The sequence below is a fragment of the Petaurus breviceps genome, unplaced genomic scaffold, assembly GCF_028583685.1.
Source record: "Petaurus breviceps papuanus isolate PSGF00001 unplaced genomic scaffold, PetGlider_PUasm1.0 37, whole genome shotgun sequence".
In the NCBI taxonomy this organism is placed as follows: Eukaryota; Metazoa; Chordata; class Mammalia; order Diprotodontia; family Petauridae; genus Petaurus; species Petaurus breviceps.
In genome coordinates, this window is record NW_027186296.1 from 98773681 (window position 1) to 98792378 (window position 18698).

Genomic DNA, 18698 nt, shown 5'->3' on the forward strand with positions numbered 1-18698 from the left:
GGTTCTTAATATTGGGTAGTCAGAAGATTTAAAATGTATGGAAAGGAGTCTAATTAGGGCTAGTGAAGAATTCATAGATTATAAAGAAAAATTGGGGGCCCATTTATTAAAATTCATTTATAATAGGATGGCTAGGTGATACAGTGAATAGAGCACTGGCCCTGGAGTCAGGAGGCCCTGAGTTCAAATCAGGCCTCAGAAACTTAAACACTTATTAGTTGTGTGACCTTGGGCAAGTCACTTAACCCCAACTGCATTGCCCTCCCACCTCCAAAAATCCAAAAAAAAAAATCATTCATAATGAGACTGGTTTTGAGGTTGTTAAATAAACCTTTATTTATTGAATACCTACAGTTTTTTAGGGGATATGGAAGATACAAAGACATAAATGAGTGATGTCCAACAAAGGACAGTAGAGATTTTTCTTAGGATCTCTTAATTTATTTACATAGATTGTATAGTTGCTTACTATCCACAAAGGTATAAAGAAAGCGTGGTCAACATGAAATATTCATTTTTTTTCCTTTAAAATCCCATTATGTATTGAGTTCATTTTCCCCACATAAGGCAAAAAAAAAGAGAAAAAAAAAGTTTATTTAGTCTAAAAGCAGGCATTAAAAATGTTAACTAAGAATCCCAGGGATGGGGGTGGCTACGTGGTGTAATGAATAGAGCACCGGTCCTGGAGTCAGAAGGACCTGAGTTTAAATTCAGCCTCAGACACTTAACACTTACTAGCCATGTGATGTTGGGCAAGTCAGTTAACCCCAATTGCCCTGCCCTCCCCCCTCCAAAAAAAGCAAAAAAAACCAAAGACTCCCAGGGAGAGAACCAAGGTGGCCAAATAGAGGAAGCACTCAGCGGAGCTCTTCCAACATTCCTCTCGAAACCAACTTTAAAATAAAGCCTCAGATCAGTTTCTGGAATGGCAGAACCAACAAAAAGTCAAAGTGAGGCATTTTCTAGCCCAAGGCAACTTAGGAGGTCAGAAAGAGAAATCTTCGACACACGAATGGAGGCAGGCCCAAAACTCACATGTGAAGGAAGGAAGCAGCCTTGCAGTACCAGATTTCAAACTGTATTAGAAAGCAGTAATCATGAGAACAGTCTGGTAGTGACTAAGAAATAGAGTAGTGGATCAATCGAATAGATTAGGTACACAATACACAGTAATAAATTACCTTAGTAATCTAGTGTTTGATAAACCTAAAGATCCAAACTTTTTGGGTAGAACCTAAGCATTTGACAAAAATTGCTGGAATAACTAGAAAACAGTTTGGAAGAAACTTGGCATAACCAACATCTCACAGCACGTTGCAAAATAGATCAAAGTGGATAATTCAGGGATGGGGAACCTGTGTCCTCAAGGCCACAAATTCCCTACCCCTGGAACTGATTTCGACATAAAGGGTGATAACATAAGTAAGTTAGGAAACATGGAAAAATTTACTGTGAGATCTGTGGAAAATGGAAGAGTTTATGAGCAAATGAAATAGAGATGATCATGGAAGTAAAATGGATTATATGAAATCAAAAAGGTTGTGCAGAAAGAAAACCAGTTCAGCCAAAATTAGAAGGAAAGCAGGACACTGGGGAAAAAATGTTTGCAGCAAATTTTTTCTGATAAACACCTCATTTCTCAAACATAGGGAACTGAACTAAATTTATAAAAATAAAAACCATTCTCCAAATAATAAATAATCAAAGGATATGAGCAGGTAGTTTTCAGAAAAAGAAATCAGAGTTATCAATAATCACATTAAAAAATGTTCCAAATGACTGTTGACTATAGGATTGTAAATTAAAGCAATCTGTGATACTACCTCACACCTATCAGATTGGCTAACATGACACAAAAAGAAAATAACACATGCTGAAGGGAATGTGGAAAAATTGGGACACTGATACATTGTTGGTGGAGTTGTGAACTGGTCCAGCTATTCTATATAAAAATTTGGGACCGTACCTAAATGGCTATAAAACTGTGCATATCCTTTGACCCAGCAATACCACTACTAGGTCTATATCCCAGAGAGATCAAAAAAAAAAAAAAAAAGGAAAAGGATCTATATGTAAAAAAAAAAAATTTATAGAAGCTCTTTTTGTGCTGGCAAAGAATTGAAAATTGATGGGATGCCCAAAAAATGAAACCCAGAAAATATAGGCCCTTGAATTTGAATTCCGTTCTTGGTAAAATTCTAAAATATTTTTATAGAGATTATTAGTGAACATTTAGAAAAGGAAGTCATAATGCTCATGAAGAACCAGTAATGACTTCATCAAAAACCAAAATGTCTTTCTTCCTATTGTTTCTACACTGGTAGGTCACTGTAGTATCCTTTTCATGAGACATGTACCACCTGTGAACTTAAGATACTAGTAAATATCTTGTAGAAAATAGTCATAAACATTTTCTTTAAATGGGTTTTCATATGAACTGGCCATGTGTATGTATATTGTAGTTAAGAATTAGATAATTGTGACATATGAGAAAATGTATTAACTTTTAATCTTTTCTATAGTGACTATCCAGAAAATGAAGATGTTAAAAATCAGCTTCAAGAACAGTTGAATTCCTTGTCTAAGTAAGCATTCTTTAATTATATTTTGTTTGAAGAAATGAAATTATGAAAGAACAAAGCAGCATAATTTGGGTTTTTTTTCTAAATTTTATACTACTATAAGCATAAAATAATCTGTTGAGAACCAGCTCTTTTTTAGAAAATTTGCTTTTGTCATTTCTGCTGTGACAGAGAAATCTATATTAGGCAAGTTAAGATTTCAGTATTAAATTGCTCTGATAATATCAGCATAGAAATAGAAGATTAGTAGGAAATTAGTAAAAAATAAAAATGTATTAATTTTGTTTATTAATAGACATTGGCCATAGAAAATTGTATTATTTACTAAGCTAATTTTACTCGGATTTGTTATATTTCATAATTCAAAATATCTGTTATTAATATCAGTATCTAGATACTAATGTTTATCTTTGAAATTAATAGATGTTTTTAAAAAATCTATGCCCTTACTTGACTTGGATTAATAAAGTATAAAACTCCTATTTAGTTATATTAACAGTATCTCTTTCTTCTATAACCTAGAACAATTTCAAAAGAAATACAACAATTTCCTCTTCTCTGCATATTCTGCACCTGAAAATTGTCAAAATAACAATTAAATCAATAACTGTATTTTATTACTCTTGTAATTTTTTGAAAATCATGAATTTTAAATGTTGTAAGAGTTAACCATTGTGAAGAGAATCTTATAACACCAGGCAGTAGCTTATAGGGACTACTACACCAACCCTAAAATGTACATACCAGGTATTAATTATAGCGGGCAAAGTTGGAATTTGTACTTAAATATCTAAGTGTTTAAGGTTTGGTGAAGTTTCAGTTATGAAATGGTAATTTTTCTGACTTTCTCAGGTTCTGAATCTTCTTATTTTGCATAGGATTTTTCAGTATAAAAATGTTCTCTAGTAACTCTCTTCCAACAATTTGGAATTCTTATTCTTCTACTGTTTATCTCAAATTCTCTTTTATGTTGGTATGACTTCCTGTTTGCAGTGATCTGAAGAGGCTCTTACTTGATCCTGAATTTACAGTCTTGCAGAGATGCCTACTTGTTGCAAGGTAACATTGTATATACTTAGTGGATTTTCATAAACTTCAATGAATAATTTTGCTTTTGTTTTCTTTGAGCTTTTTTATGAACCATAGTATCAAAAGTTGGAAGAAACTTCAAACCTAGTGCCTTCATTTAGTTAAGACATTTAGTTAAGTCCTACTGTTAACTTAAAGAATTTATATATCAACGCTAATTTATTTACTTTTGTTTTATTAATTTCTGAATATATCTCCTGCCTTTACTACATAATACTGATCTTTTTAACTAAAAGAAAATTTGTTTAACAAAAAGAAAATGTAAAAGGAAAAATATAGTTAAATCAGAATACATAAATACATAAAATATGTCTGCCATCATATGCAATATTCTATACCCATAATCTCTGACCTCTGCAGTGAAGGAGGGTAGATGTCTCACCTCTTTTCAGGGGCCAAGCTTGGTCATTATTATTAGATAGCATTCACTGTCAGTTTTCTTCTTTTGACATTGTTTTCCTATTCTGCTTACTTCGTGTAAGTCTTCCCATATCTCTCTGGATTCTTCATATTCATCATTACTTATGGAACATTAGTATTCTCTTACATTTTTGTACCATGATTATTTAGTCATTCTCTAATCATTGACTATTTTCAGTTGTATGCTGTCACAAAAAGTGATATATTTTGTGAATATTTTGGTGAATGTAGGACTTTTCTTTCTGTCTTTGACTTCCTTGGGGTATATGCCTAACAGTGAGATCTCCAAGTCAGTAGATAGGGGTTTTTAGTCACTTTCTTAGCACAATTCAAAATGACCTTGCAAAATAGTCGGACGATTTCATAGTTCCACCAATTCTCTATTTGTGTGCCTGCCTTTCTGAAGCCCCTCCAACACTGACTTCTGTCAAGTGAAACAATTCCTGCTCATTATAACAGGAGAAAAATATATAGGCTTCTATGAGCTAAAGTAATTGGGTCAGGAAAGGGGATGCAGTAAAGGGGATTGGGAAGGAATTCTTGTAGAAGGTATCAGTTGAATTGAATCTTGATAGACACTAGGAATTAACAGAAGCAAGGATGAGTATGGAGGGTATTCCAGGCATAAGAGAGAGCCAGTGCTGAAGCTCAGAGATCAGATGTGGGTTGTTATTTATGAAGAACAGTAAGAAGGCCAGTTTGCACTTAAAGGAGAATAATATATAAGAAGACAGGAAAGTTGGGACTGAGCTCAGTTGTGAAGGATTTGAAATGCCTTACTGAAGAGTTTATAGTTGTAGAAAATAGCTAACTATCATCAACAACAACAGCATTTACTAAGCACTTTCTTTGTGCCAGCACTGTGCTGAGCACTGGAGAGAGAAAAACACTTTCTGCTCTCAAGCACTGGGCTGCCTATTCTGGAGAGCCATGAGAGCTGACTGGACAGAGAAGTGACCTGGTCACTTCACATGAAGCTTAAGAAAATCAATTTGGCATTTGTGTGGAAAGTGAATGAGTAGATTGAAACTTCAAGCATGGAGACCAATTAGGAAGCCATTGCTATTTAGTCAAGGTGAGAAGTGATGAGGGCTTAATGAGAATCATAACTGTGTGAGAGGTGCTGTGGAGTTATAAAGAACAGTACAGTATTGATTGGGTATGTGGAATAAGTGAGAGATAGAATGTGAGGCATACACTGAGGTTGTGTTACCTGAGTCATTGGAAAGTTAGTGCTTTCCTCCACAGAAATAGCAGTTAGGGAGAGGGAGGAGGATAATGATACTGAATTTGATGTGGTCCTAGAGAAGACTTTTGAAAATCCCTTGGACAGCAAGGAGATCAAATCAGTCAATACTTAAAGGAATTAATTCAAGATATTCACTGAAAGGTCAGATACTGAAGCTGAAGGTTAAATACTTTGACCACCTAACAAGAAGATGAGCATCATTGAAAAAGGCCCTCTTGTTTTGGAAGATGGATGGCAAAAGGAAGAGGTGACACCAGGATAGATAGTATCATGGAAATAACAAGCATGAACTTGGATGGACTTCAAGAGATGGTGGAGGACAGAAGGACCTGGAACGCTGTGGTTAGTGGGATTGATGAGGGATGGCTCCTAATAGGTTCAGCAGGAACTCTGATCTTATCTAAGACCAGAAAGCCTTCGATTCAGTTTTGAAAGAATTCAGTAGGCCCAAGCAGTTGTTGGAGTCAGAGTTGTAAAAGTTTATTATACGCCTTACAGCAGGCAAGGATCCTTAGGGGACTTGCAACCTCAGAGGGGTAGAATTAAGATTTACATAGAATCATCCATAGTAGAAGCTGTGCCAATTATGCTAACTAGGTGATTAAGGGTGGGATTAGGGAGGAGTTAAGGTGGAGCCAGTGTTTAAAGGAACATGCATTTTTAATGTAACTGCTCAGGCGTATTGCCCATGATTCACTGGGAAAGGGCTGACTGAGAGAGAAGTGCCCAGTCCATCACCCATCAGTGTCATGTTTGACAAGATTGATGTCTGGGAACCAAGGCTAACGGAGACTCAGTGTGTGGATAATAGGCTAAGGCGTTAACCCAGAGATAGGGTCCTGAAGGATTCATGGGGGCAGAGGGACACTGTACAAGGGGGAGATAATAATTGCATAACCTGGAATGTTTATAGATACTTTAGTGAAGGATTCATAGGAATAGTTTGTTATTGTTCCAAGCTAAGATAGTTATTGCTGGGCAGAGTTATTGCTCTCTAGCTGGGGAGCGGGGGGTAGAGAAGGGGCAGAGTTAATGCTCAGATACTGGGGGGGAGGTGATTTTACAAACTGGTTTTACAGACTGATGCTACAAAGTGGTATTACAAATTGATTTTACAAACATAGATCCCAAGCACCCCATCAGGATCACAAAGAGTCAGACACAACTGAACAACAACAACGAGACATCCAGTTGGAAAGATCTAATAGGCATTTGGGCTAATGGGTGGAATATTGAGATCTGTGATTTATCTGCAGAAAGGATGAGGTTACAAAGTGAGAGAGTATGGAAAAAGGAGAGGGCCCAGGATGGATCCTCAATTAAGACACATGGTGTTCATAATAATCCAGCAAAGAAGACTAAGGTTGGGAATCAGAAAAGAACAATGTCCCCAGAACTCACAGAGGAGAGAGACTCTAGGAGAGGAGAGTGCTCAGCAGTGTCACATGCTACATAGAGGTCACAAAGGGTCAGGATTCACAAAAAGTCCATCAGATTGGGCAGTTAAGAGATCATTACTAACTTTGTAAAGAACAGTTTCACTCAAGTAATAAGGTCTGAAGCTAGATTGCATGCAAGGCTTTGAGAAGTGATTGAGAGGAAGAGGATACACAGGGCTTGGTGAGCTTTCCTGAGAGACTGACAGGGAAGAAGAGGAGATATGTAGGACAAAATCCTGAAGGGAGCATGAAGTCTAGCTAGGTCTAGCCTTGCTAAGAGGATGAAGGGAGGAATGTTGTGAGAGGCGAAGTTTGAAACAGTTGTGGTTTGGAGTGGAACAGAGGATCAGTTGTTGGTCAGTTGTTTCAGTTGTGTCCAACACTTTGTGACCCCTTTGGGGGTTTTCTTGGCTAAGATGCTGCTGTAGTTTGCCATTTCCTTCTCCAGCTATTTTACAGATGAGGAAACTGAGGCAAACAGGGTATAGTGACTTGCCCATGGTCACATAGCTAGTAAGTGTCTTGAGGCCAGATTTGAATTCAGGAAGATCAATCTTTCTCACTTCAGGCCTGGTACTCCATCTACTCTGCCACCTACCTACCTGCCCAGAGGATCAGTTAAAGAGGAGTGAAAGGATTGACTCAATTTAGCAAGGACCCTGTACAGATTGGACAATACAAATTTGTGGATTTAGTCTAGTACAAGAGTAGTTATCCCTTCCACATCGTGGAGGGTAAGGGCACACAGCACCCTCATAGTCTGGAAAATCTGCATAAAATTTTTTGACCCTCCCTTTATACCAGAGGAAAAAAATGACCTTTTTCTTTTATGGGATGTTTACAGTATTTTATTGTAAAATTTGGGTTAAGGGGGCGACCAGGTGGCGCAGTGAGTAAGAGCGCCAGCTCCGGAGTTGGGAGACCCAGGATCAGTTCTGGCCTCATATATTTAACACCCACACAAAATAACTGGCCATGCAACCTTGAGCAAGTTACTTAACCCCAATTGCTTTAAAAAAAAAAGGTTTTGGCTTAAGTATTTGGTCATAGGTTCTATGTCGTCTGCTTGCCTTCCATTTCATTTGCTATGCCAACCTGCAATAAATTGAAACTGCAATGGGGAAAGTTGTGAGGTGGAAAGCATAACGGTAGAAATAGAGAAGGCAAATGTAGGAGTGATATTGTTGGTCTTTTGCAAAAAATGAGCATGTGTGATAATTTTTTTTCCCTATTTGCATTATCAAGATGAAAGTACCCTGCCTTCTTAGCAAAACTCTAGTCTGATAGTCAAATCAGTAACATTTAAAGGTCATTTCATAGGATGAAATATTTAAAGGGACTTATGGGTTCCACTTATCCATTTTTTAAAATTTTATATTAAAATTTAAAACATGAGAAAATTAAGAATCAGAGGATAAATGACTCATTTGAAGTCACACATGTAGTATGTGCCGAAGATGGGATTCAAACCTTGGTCTTCTTACTTCAGATTCATCATGCTTTCCATTAATACTATCACATACTTAAAACAAAAATAATTGGGGTGGCCAGGTGGCTCAGTGAGTAAGAGCACCGGCCCCAGAGTCGGGATGACCTGGGATCGAATCTGGGCTCTGATACTTAGCACCACACCCAGAAATAACTGGCCATGTAACCTTGAGCAAGTTACTTAACCCCAATTGCTTTAAAAAATAATAATAATCTGTAACTTTGCAGGTGACCTTGTGTAGCCTCACGCAAGTTTAGCTTCTTATTTAAAAAAGTTTAAGTGTAAAGTTTATCTGCCTAGAATATAAAGTAGTGAATGCTTTCTATATATAATGTAACCAATAACTCAGGGGAAGCTTTGTATTATAATGTGAAATAAATCTACTCAAATCTGATAGTTTTCTAGATTTAAAAATCTGACATTTAAGATTTGCAAAGCTCTTTAAATATTATAACTCACTTGATCCTTACACCAACCCTGTGAGATAGATATTACCTCCATTTTGCAGATGGAGAAACTGAGACTCAAAGAGAAGATAATTCCCTTGCTCCTAGTAGTCATAACAGCCAGAAAGTGTTGTTGATAGAATTAAACCCAGAGTTCTTTTTATAAGTTCAACACTTCAACTACAAATGAATTGTGATCAATTATTTTGTGTCCAGCTGTAGAACTCTGTTGAAAGGATTTTTCCTTGGACCAGAAGAGTCATAAATTTAAACCTGGAAATAAAGGCAGGCAATAGCAGAGAAATAGGATGTGTTTAAAAGATATTGCCATTCTTACAGCTATCCACCAAGTCAGGCTGCCCATTGAATTTTGTGAGGGAGGTCTGTTGCACGGCCACCCTGCTGTATTGTAGCTTCATATGCTGCTGGGTAGTATGAAGGAACTGCAGCTTCGTGAACGTCTCCTGTACATATGTATCTGTGCACAGGCTTTGATTTTTGCTTCTCAGGCTGTATGGTGATGAATCAGAGCTGCATTTCTGGACTGTTGCTGCCCACTATTTGCACAGTTTATCCCAGGAAAAATCAGAGAGCTCAACAGACACTGATAATTTTTCCCTGCCTCAGGATAAGGTGACCAACCCACTGGATATTTGTTATGACATACTCTGTGAAAATTCATATTTTCAGGTATTGTAGTTTTTTTTTAATTCTTTAAAATTATAATTCTGAATGTTTATAGCTTTGTCAGTAGACTGTTGTAATAGCCTCCTCTTAGTTTCCCTGCCTTATCCCTTTATGCTCTAATCCCTCCTTCACTCGGCTACCAAAGTGATATTACTAAAGCATAGGTTTGACCATGTCACTCCCCAGTATACTCCATGGTTCCCTTTTACCTCCGTGGTTAAATATGAACTCTTCTGATAGGCATTTAAAATCTTTCACAAGCTGACTCCAAACTACCTTGCCAACTTTATTACACAGTGTTTTCCTTCATACATTTTTTTTGGTCCAAGCAAAGAGTCCTTGCTTTTTTCACGTATGACATACCATTTCATATACATATGTGTACACACTTGTCTGAGTATATATTGCCTCCCCTTAGAGAATTTCATCTCCTTAGAGGCAGGAATTGTGCCATCTTTCTCTTTGTTTCTGTAGTGCCTAGAACATAATAGGTGCTGATAAGAAAATTGCCGATTTTTTACATTTTTACATCACACTTATTTTCATATATAGCCTCCTATCACCCACCCCAATTGAATCCTTCCTTGTCACAGGGAAAAACAGACAAAACCAACAAACATAGTGACTCTGCCTAGCAGGATATGCAACATTTTGTTTCATAGGCCCAGCTTCTCATATTTTTAACTCAAAGTTTCTTACAATTTTCTTCCTTTAGATCATTAAATTAAAATCTACTTTTCTTGATTTTTTTGAATTTTCTGGTTTTGAACTTCATTGTTATTCAAGATCTAACTAAAACTTTATTCACCATTTTTATATCTCTTACCTCCAAACAAGCCAGTTTTTTTTTTTTTCATATGGGGGCAAACATAGTCAAGGAGTCAAAGAAACATTTAATAAAATTGTTTTGCCAAGTGTTACAGTTTTTGCATTGTAATATTGATGATCTGATGTACTTATGATCCAAGTTTCAGTAAATAATTTTGTTCTGTAGAAATTTCAACTGGAAAGGGTTAATCTACAAGAAGCAAAACGGTCAACTTACGATCATACAAGGAAGTGTGCAGACCAGCTTCTTCTTTTGGGCCAGGTATATGAACGTTTTAAATTTTATGAGTTGTTTTTGTGTTGAATGAGATTGTTATTTTAAGACTGGATTTTTTTTGTTTTTTATTCTGAATGTATTGAACATAAAAAAAGGAGAGAAACATTTCCATATACAATGTAGAACAGAAAAGGGATTTTATGTGAAATTATTAAATATGAACTATCATTGTGAAATATTTTATTATATGTGAAACCATTAATCTGTTATGTACTACTTTATTTTTAATATAAACATGCTCGAGTGTGTGTGTGTGTATGTATGTGTGTGTGTGTTTGTGATATTTGAAGTCAAATTCTACCTTAGAAACTTACTAGCTGGATGTGTAATCATTAGCAATTCACTTAACCTCCCAGCCTCAGTTTCCTCATTTGTAAAATGGAGATAACAATAGCATCTACCTCACAAGTTTCTTGAGAAAATTAAATCAGATAATATATGTAAAGCACTTTATAAAGGTACCATATGGATACTAGCTTTGTTTTTTTTTTTTTTGGCAACACAATCATTAGCTGATGTTCTTATCACCTCTCTCCAGTAAAAAAGGAAAACACAATCCTTTTAACAAGTAATCATAATCCAGCAAAACAAATCCACAAATTATTTATGTCCAAAAATGTGTCTCATTTGTACCTTACCCCCGTTATCTGTCTCTGAGGTTATGACTGGTCATTTCATGGGTCAGAGTTATTATTACATCATTCCAATTTATTTTTTTCTTATTTCCAGTGTTGTAACTGTATAAATTGTTCTCCTAGTTTTGCTCATTTTACATTAATTGCTACAAGTACAAGTGGGTTTCTCTGAAATAAGCCCCTACATATTAAGAATTACAGGATCTCTTTACTACATCTTCTTTTTTGAGTAAAAAAAAAAAAATGGAAATTTTATTCTGTTGGAAAGTAAATATATGTAATTTAATGAGATGATATTTCTCCTATCAGGTAGTTTAGCAAACAATTGGGGGGACCTGGTTCAGATCCTACCTCTTAACACACATTGGTTGTATGCAAGCATTTAGCCCCTCAAAAGCAGACCTCTGAAATTTTAAAATATAGACAAAATGCCTCTCTACATCAATGGAGGAAATGCCTAGCAAGTGTATGCCTCCCTTTTGCTCTCTGCACCCCCCCCCCCAAAAAAAAAGTTATTTGTGTAAATTATTTTCATTTTTTCTTTCTTCTTCCTTTTTAAAAAATGAGATCTTTTATTTTTTTTTACAATATCTTCATTTCCCAACATAACCTTTTAAATGATTTTAACACAAAACTGAATGGTGGTAGCTTTGAGTCCTGTGTAAACTTATGCATGATATATATTCATTGACTTCAAATAGGTGATGCCATGTTTAGTTCCATTCTTGCCTAGATAAATAAAATATATTTTAAGACTAAGAGCTTTCCTCAAGCTATATACTTCAGCAGTCATTTATTAAATTCTAAATAAGAAAGCTTACATTGATAGGAAAATTCTCATATTTAAAGAAACTTTTTCTTTGCTTATTAGACAGACAGAGCTGTGCAGTTACTTTTGGAAACCAGTGCAGATAACCAGCATTATTACTGTGATTCACTCAAAGCTTGTTTGGTGACAACTGTCACCTCTTCCGGCCCTTCTCAGAGTACCATTAAGTTGGTTGCTACCAATATGATTGCCAATGGCAAGTTGGCAGGTAAGGTCTGTGTGTGTGTGTGTGTGTGTGTGTGTGTGTGTGTGTGTGTGTGTCTGTGTGTGAAATAGTTCTTCATCTAGTGATCTGTGCTTTGAATGTCTGGTAAACCAAGATATTTGACTATTGCAAAAATGTTTAATTAAAATGATCTTTTGGTCTGTCTTTTGTGATTATATACTTGGAAAATGAAAAAAAAAGGCACCCTAAAAAACTCTTCATTCTTGTGTTTTTAAGTGATAAACAGATATTCTTCTGTCTTCTATGTTTACCATCACAGTCTTTATCCATAATTTTGCTTCTTATATCAGTTGCTTTGGGAGAGTAGCATTGATAACATACAAGGAATTTTCTTTAAACATTGTCTTTAAATTTTAAGATGGAAACTTCAGAATGCTATGTCAGCCCATAGGATCTAGCTAAAATGTTGATTTAAATGGACAGTGAATTTTCTTTATTCCAAGAATTATAAACAGCTTTCTAATTTTTAGAAAGTTTATTTGAATTCTTTTTATTCTTATTTTCCAGAGGGAGTTCAGTTACTCTGCCTCATAGACAAAGCTGCTGATGCCTGCCGTTATTTACAGACATATGGTGAATGGAATCGAGCAGCATGGCTTGCAAAAGTAAGTAATTAATAATTCAGGTTACTACACATAAAATTTCCTTGAACTTTTGACGTAGGATATGGAAACATTTAGTGCTGGAAGCATTTTTGTACACTTATATTATTAGTAACTTTCTTCTAAACCCTTATGTTCTTCTGATTACAAAAATGCCTTCCTTCTATGTAAATATAAAATGAAAGGTTACATCATTAGCAAATTAATGAAAGCAAGAAACTTGTGTTTATGAGATAAACCCACCCTTATTTGGAAAAGTATAAAAATGAGCAGTTAAATATTAAAGAAATTTTCTTTTCCTTAGACAAAGTCATTTCATTTCTCAAAAATGGTGTCATTATCCCTATTTTCAGTAAAAGAGTAAATACTGAAATTGAGGGCAAACTGAACTTTATTGAAGGCCAGTTGTTTTCTCTGTAAGAGTTGTCTAGATAGAGATCTAGTTTCATATAAATACCTTTTTCTTAAAGCATCCCTTTTGTTTTGTTTTACTTTGGACACTTACAAAGGTTCGTTTAAATTCAGAGGAATGTGCTGACGTTTTGAAACGATGGGTCGATCATCTTTGCTCTCCACAAGTCAATCAGAAATCAAAGGCCATCTTGGTCCTTCTTTCCCTAGGCTGCTTTACAAGAGTGGTGGAGATGCTACACAGGTAAATCCAGGAGTGTTTAAAGCAGATCTTATGATTGCTGTTTAGTAGGCGTGTGTTCTGAAGTGAATGTTTGCTTCTAAGTAAATCTCAATTTAGGAGTATTTTTCTTACAATTTAAATATAAAAGTGTCCCTAAGTATATCAGCAACCAGATGCCTTGAAAAATAGGAGTAAGACTCATAATTATTTTGATAATGTATAAAATTGCTCTGCAATGGACAAAAATTAGTAGCTACACCTATTTCTTTAGCATCTTAAAGCTTAGAAAGCACTTTTCTAAACAATCCTGTGAGATTTGTTCTACAAATTTTATTGTTTTATATTATAGATGTATTGTATTGTATAATATTATGTTTTTATGTATATTTATTATTTTATAATTATATCTCTATTTTATAGAAAAGAGAGCTGAGCTAAGGCTTAAGGTAAATGTCTTACCCCCAGATCTAGTAAGTATCAGAACTAGCATTCCAGCCCAGGCCTTTATTGGCTTCAAGTCTCTATTTCTGTTTCTGTACACTGTAGTATTCAGAAGTACAGAGTAGGCTAGGTGCTAGAATCTGATTCCATTTCTATAGGCAGGGTCCAGATGATTGGACAATTCAGATTGTCCCCTTTTCTGCAATTTAGTTGCCTAGAGAACTGAGAAATTCAATGACTTGTCCACACTAATACAGCCAGTTTGTGTCAGGGGAACTTGAGCATCTTGAGGACTTCTTTATTCTGAGGGCTGACTACCCACTGCCTCATTTTTCAGAAGGAACACATCAAAAATGCCACCTTTAGGGGAATAAAGCAAACTACACAAAACCTAAGATGGAAAGTAAATGATGAAATGTAGCACTGTTGTTGGATTCCTGAGTAGGAGTGCCTCTCCTTCTACATTTATGAAAAATGTAAAAATCATTCCTTAAGAGTTTACTGTGTGCCAAACCAGGATATAGACAGAAAAATGGGACAGTCCCCAAAAGTTCATATTCTAATTGAGAAAAACATAGAAAACATTCCATCTCAGGGCAGATGGGGAGGCCCGTGCTTTTTATGATGTAGTAGCAAAGGCAGATAGCTGGTAGTGGGTCTTCTTTATTGCTCTTTCTATTAATAAAACCATACCTATCCCTGACACTGAACCATTTAACTTTGGTGACAGAAACTATTTTCTGAGTCAGCAGTAGAGGGAGCTCCATATTAAGTGCTTATCTTGTGTCTATCTAGTAAGTGAAAATTGAGAAAGAATATTTATAGAATATGTATTCTTCAGTCTAGGCTATAGAGGAGGGCTGAGAAGCTATTTGATTAATAGTTTTCTTGCTTAAACAACAGTGAAGACCTCCCCTGAGAATAGAATAAAGGAAGAGTTTTCACTTAACCAAAGTTTTGTGTGGCATTCACAGGAATAATTTGTGGAAAGTCTTTGTATAAGCATGTGGGATCATGCTCTCCTCCCTACCTCACCCATCCCCCTACCCTCTCTTGCCGAAAGCTCTCAAGTTGAATGCTAACACTTTTTTTCTGTTTGCCAGCATGAGGTATTTTGATAGAGCTGCCTTATTTGTTGAAGCTTGTCTAAAGTATGACACAATTGAAGTGAATGAAGACACAAATATCCTTTGCACTGGGGTGTTTGTTCATGTTGTCAGTGGGGAGGGGGTGATACAAATGGGAATTGTTACTCATTTTGTGTCTGCACGACAGGTACCATAGATTATATTGGGGCGGAAGAACATAAACTGCACAGGTTCACAGATCTGGTCTAGAGGAATGATTTTGGATGTCTGCAGTTTGGGAGTGGTAGAGAATGATAACCCCAGAACAAAAATGGTCAGAACAAAATACAAGTCAGAAGAGTGATTCTATAGGGCATAAAAAAAGTTTACAGGAAGCAACATAATAACAGACATTTTTGTTTGTTATTTTGTTTTCATTTTCTTTTAAAATAAAAATAGGGGCAGCTAGGTGGCGCAGTGAATAGAGCACCAGCACTGGAGTCAGGAGAACCTGAGTTCAAATGCGGCCTCAGACACTTAACACTTACTAGCCATGTGACCTTGGACAAGTCACTTAACCCCAATTGCCCTATCCTCCCGCCTCTAAAAAGCAAAAAACAAAAAAATAAAAATAGAGAAAACAGACAAAGAAATAAAGATGAAGGGCAGACAGTGGTTTTGTTAGTTATATAAACAAGTCATGCATAAAAATAAAAAGCTCTGATTAAGGAAGTTTCATGTATTTCTCTGGGAAATATTTCCCATTACTTTTTACTCTTAGCTATTGAGATAGTAAGCTATTTTACAGTCCTTACATCCATTATCTCAAATAGTTAAAAATCTGAGAAGATACGTTTTAAAAACTTCTAGGTCATGCTAACAAATTATTTATTCTCTCCCACTCTAGAATTATACTTAGTTTCTTTATTCCATTAATAGTCACTTTAGTGTTTTTCCTTTGAGATGAAGAATGTGTGGTTATTTTGGAGTAATAGGACTTAATTGCCTTTTTCAATACATTTTATCACTTTTAGAATTTTGTGCACACATTTCCTCAGGTTGGTAGGTAGAGAATACATGATTTGTCCCTATGAGAAACTAAGACTTAGACTCTCACAACTGGTTAATGACAGAATCTGAAGAAAACATCCAACTCTTGCTTTAATTTTAGTGCTTGATATTGTGATTGAAGACTCTTCTTTTGGAGAAGCCACTTAAAATGTCATAAGTAATACAGATATCTCCTCAGCAAAAATGCCAATTTTTGAGCTTTAAAATGCTTTCTTACCCTTTTTAGCCTACTTTTAAAATGTAATTGAAATGTGCTCATAAATATCTTTTCTCTTGCTTTCTCAGTGTTCACATGTTTTCTTTTCCCAAGTTTTACTTGGGTTTAGCCTGTGAAAGCATCAGTTGGTATCTCTTCCTGGGAAAAACCAACTTTGAGTTCAGAAATCTTACTGCAAAAGAAAATTACCAAAAAATTTCTAACAATAAGTATTACTCTTGCACAGGAAGGGTTCTTCTATATAAATGAAAAAGTGCATAATGAATGAATATAACAGCTGGGCAGATTATCTTGCTCATTATATCTTATTGTTCCTAATCTTTCTAAAAAGTATGCTTTAAAATAAACTATCGACATAATATCTGATAAGTCCTTTATAATTCCTTCTATTTGTAAACTATCCCTCTGTACACACATCTGAATTGCCAAGCTTCAGAATACAATGCTCTTTTTTTATCGCCTGTCATATATCATCTCTTAATTTTTAGACTATACCTATATGATAGGAGGATTCTTTAATGTAAAAAATGATAGTTACAGAATGCACAAGGCTTCTTGCCTTCATCCAAGGTTTGGAACTTAATGTTGAGCTCATTTTACCATTCCTTCCTTCCTTAACCTTGATCCATACAAAAACTAATCCTGGCAGTATATGCAGATTATGCTCGGAGTTTGAAGAACCTCGGTTTTAAACAGGGAGCTGTCCTTTTTGCCTCGAAAGCAGGAGCAGCTGGTAAAGATTTATTGAATGAACTGGAACAGCCTAAGACTGAAATGACTGAAGAATGACAAGTTTATGCACACCATAAAAATTTGCATTATCAGGAAGGTAGATGGTTAAATTGATCTTGCATTAGTCACAGTCATAATTTCAGAGAATTATGAAGATGCCATCCAAAAATGTATCTTTTCTTGTAAACAGTGTACTTGTAAGGTGTCTTATCTTGTTATAAAGCTATATGTGCAAAATATTATATAAGGATTTAACTTTTAGGAGCAGTTCCTATATCCTATGTTTATCATGTGGAAAATATAAAACTTCAGATTTTGTGAGTGTATTAAAAGTTTTATAAAATTTGGGAGAGACTTAAAAATCCCTGAAATGTACTTTTTTATTTTATGAACTAAGAATTGAAGAGACAGAGTAAATGCTCTGTCATTTACCAAAAATCTGGGATACTTAAAAATCTATAATGAAAGCTCTATGGCAAAATTAAAATTCCTTCACACTGTATATTTAGATATGTGTATATGTGTGTGTATGTATATATGTATATATGCATACACACATGTATGAGTGTGTATATGTGTACACACACATACACACACACACAGAGGGTTTGGATCCCTAGAAGGCAAAAATGTTTAAATAAATCTATTTCACCAAAGCATTCTTTGTTTTTTCTTGCCTTGAAAACACCTTAGCCCTACAGTTACTTTGGCTGATGCATTTGTTTTTTGCATCATCTTAGATTCATAGCTCAAAAGGTGAATTCCACCTTGTCATCATTGATGAGTACCTCTGAATTTTTCCGTTTAGCATAGATCTTTTTGGAGGGGGCACAGAAAGGGAGGGGAGATACTGCCATTTTTCCGTTGTAAACATTCTTTTAAAAATGTTTTTCTGCATCTTATGATATCTCGTTTTCCTTATCATTCTTGGTGCTTTATTTCTCAGCACATCTGAGGCAGACGTGTTCTTTTTACTTATATTTGTGATTGACAGGAATATTTTAGAAATTGAGCATGTCTTTGGGGCCATTGAAATGTCACACTCAAACTAAATAGAAAGTAGAGCATTGACATTTTTAGGGAATGTAATTCTGAAATCATTTGAAACTATTATGACTTTAAAATCTTTATTTTAAGCAACTATACAAATTTCTATTTATAGCTTCTTAAAATTAAAATAATTATTTCCTATGTTAAAAAGATGAATTTGCAGTTATCCACTGTTTGAGAGCTACATATGTTTTTAACACTGTAAAAGTTTTTTCTCCTATGTGAAAATGGTATTTATCATAAATAAAATTAAAATGTTAACTATATAATGAAATGATCAATTCATAGTTTTTTATATATATTAAAATGTGACTTCATTTCTATAAACAGAAAAATTAAATGTTTTACTGTAATCTGTCTTGTCTTCCTGCCAAATGCTCTGTATACCATAATGTATATTCCATTTATTGGATTACAAACAAAATCTATATAGTTATGTTGATGTGGGAAAAATAAACACACTGAAAGACTTGCCTTATGGATTAACTTTTGAACAACGAGGGGCAGTATTAGCATAAAAGTCTGTTTGTACTTTATGCACCATCCACATATGACATAGAAAAATAGTTCTTTTAAAATATAACCTGTACCATGCATGATTGAGGGATATTTAGCTTTGAATTATGTTCTGTATCATGGGAATCTTAGATGTACATTTTGGATTTCTGGCCTTGTGATGTCATGTTCA

The 18698-nt window shown here is 35.1% G+C and overlaps 1 protein-coding gene across 3 annotated transcripts in view; it reads left to right on the plus strand.

Moving 5' to 3' along the window:
- Positions 1-18482, plus strand: part of WDR11 (WD repeat domain 11) — a 95875-nt gene extending 77393 nt beyond the window's left edge. For all 3 annotated transcript variants that reach the window (XM_069099102.1, XM_069099103.1, XM_069099104.1), the window contains exons 21-29: positions 2523-2585; positions 3576-3641; positions 9224-9404; positions 10396-10491; positions 12013-12178; positions 12704-12801; positions 13308-13453; positions 14977-15056; positions 16860-18482. In XM_069099102.1, the coding sequence (XP_068955203.1) occupies positions 2523-2585; positions 3576-3641; positions 9224-9404; positions 10396-10491; positions 12013-12178; positions 12704-12801; positions 13308-13453; positions 14977-15056; positions 16860-17017 (1054 nt within the window). In that variant the 3' untranslated portion in view covers positions 17018-18482. The remainder of the gene's footprint in view (positions 1-2522; positions 2586-3575; positions 3642-9223; positions 9405-10395; positions 10492-12012; positions 12179-12703; positions 12802-13307; positions 13454-14976; positions 15057-16859) is intronic.
- Positions 18483-18698: the final 216 nt, after the last annotated feature.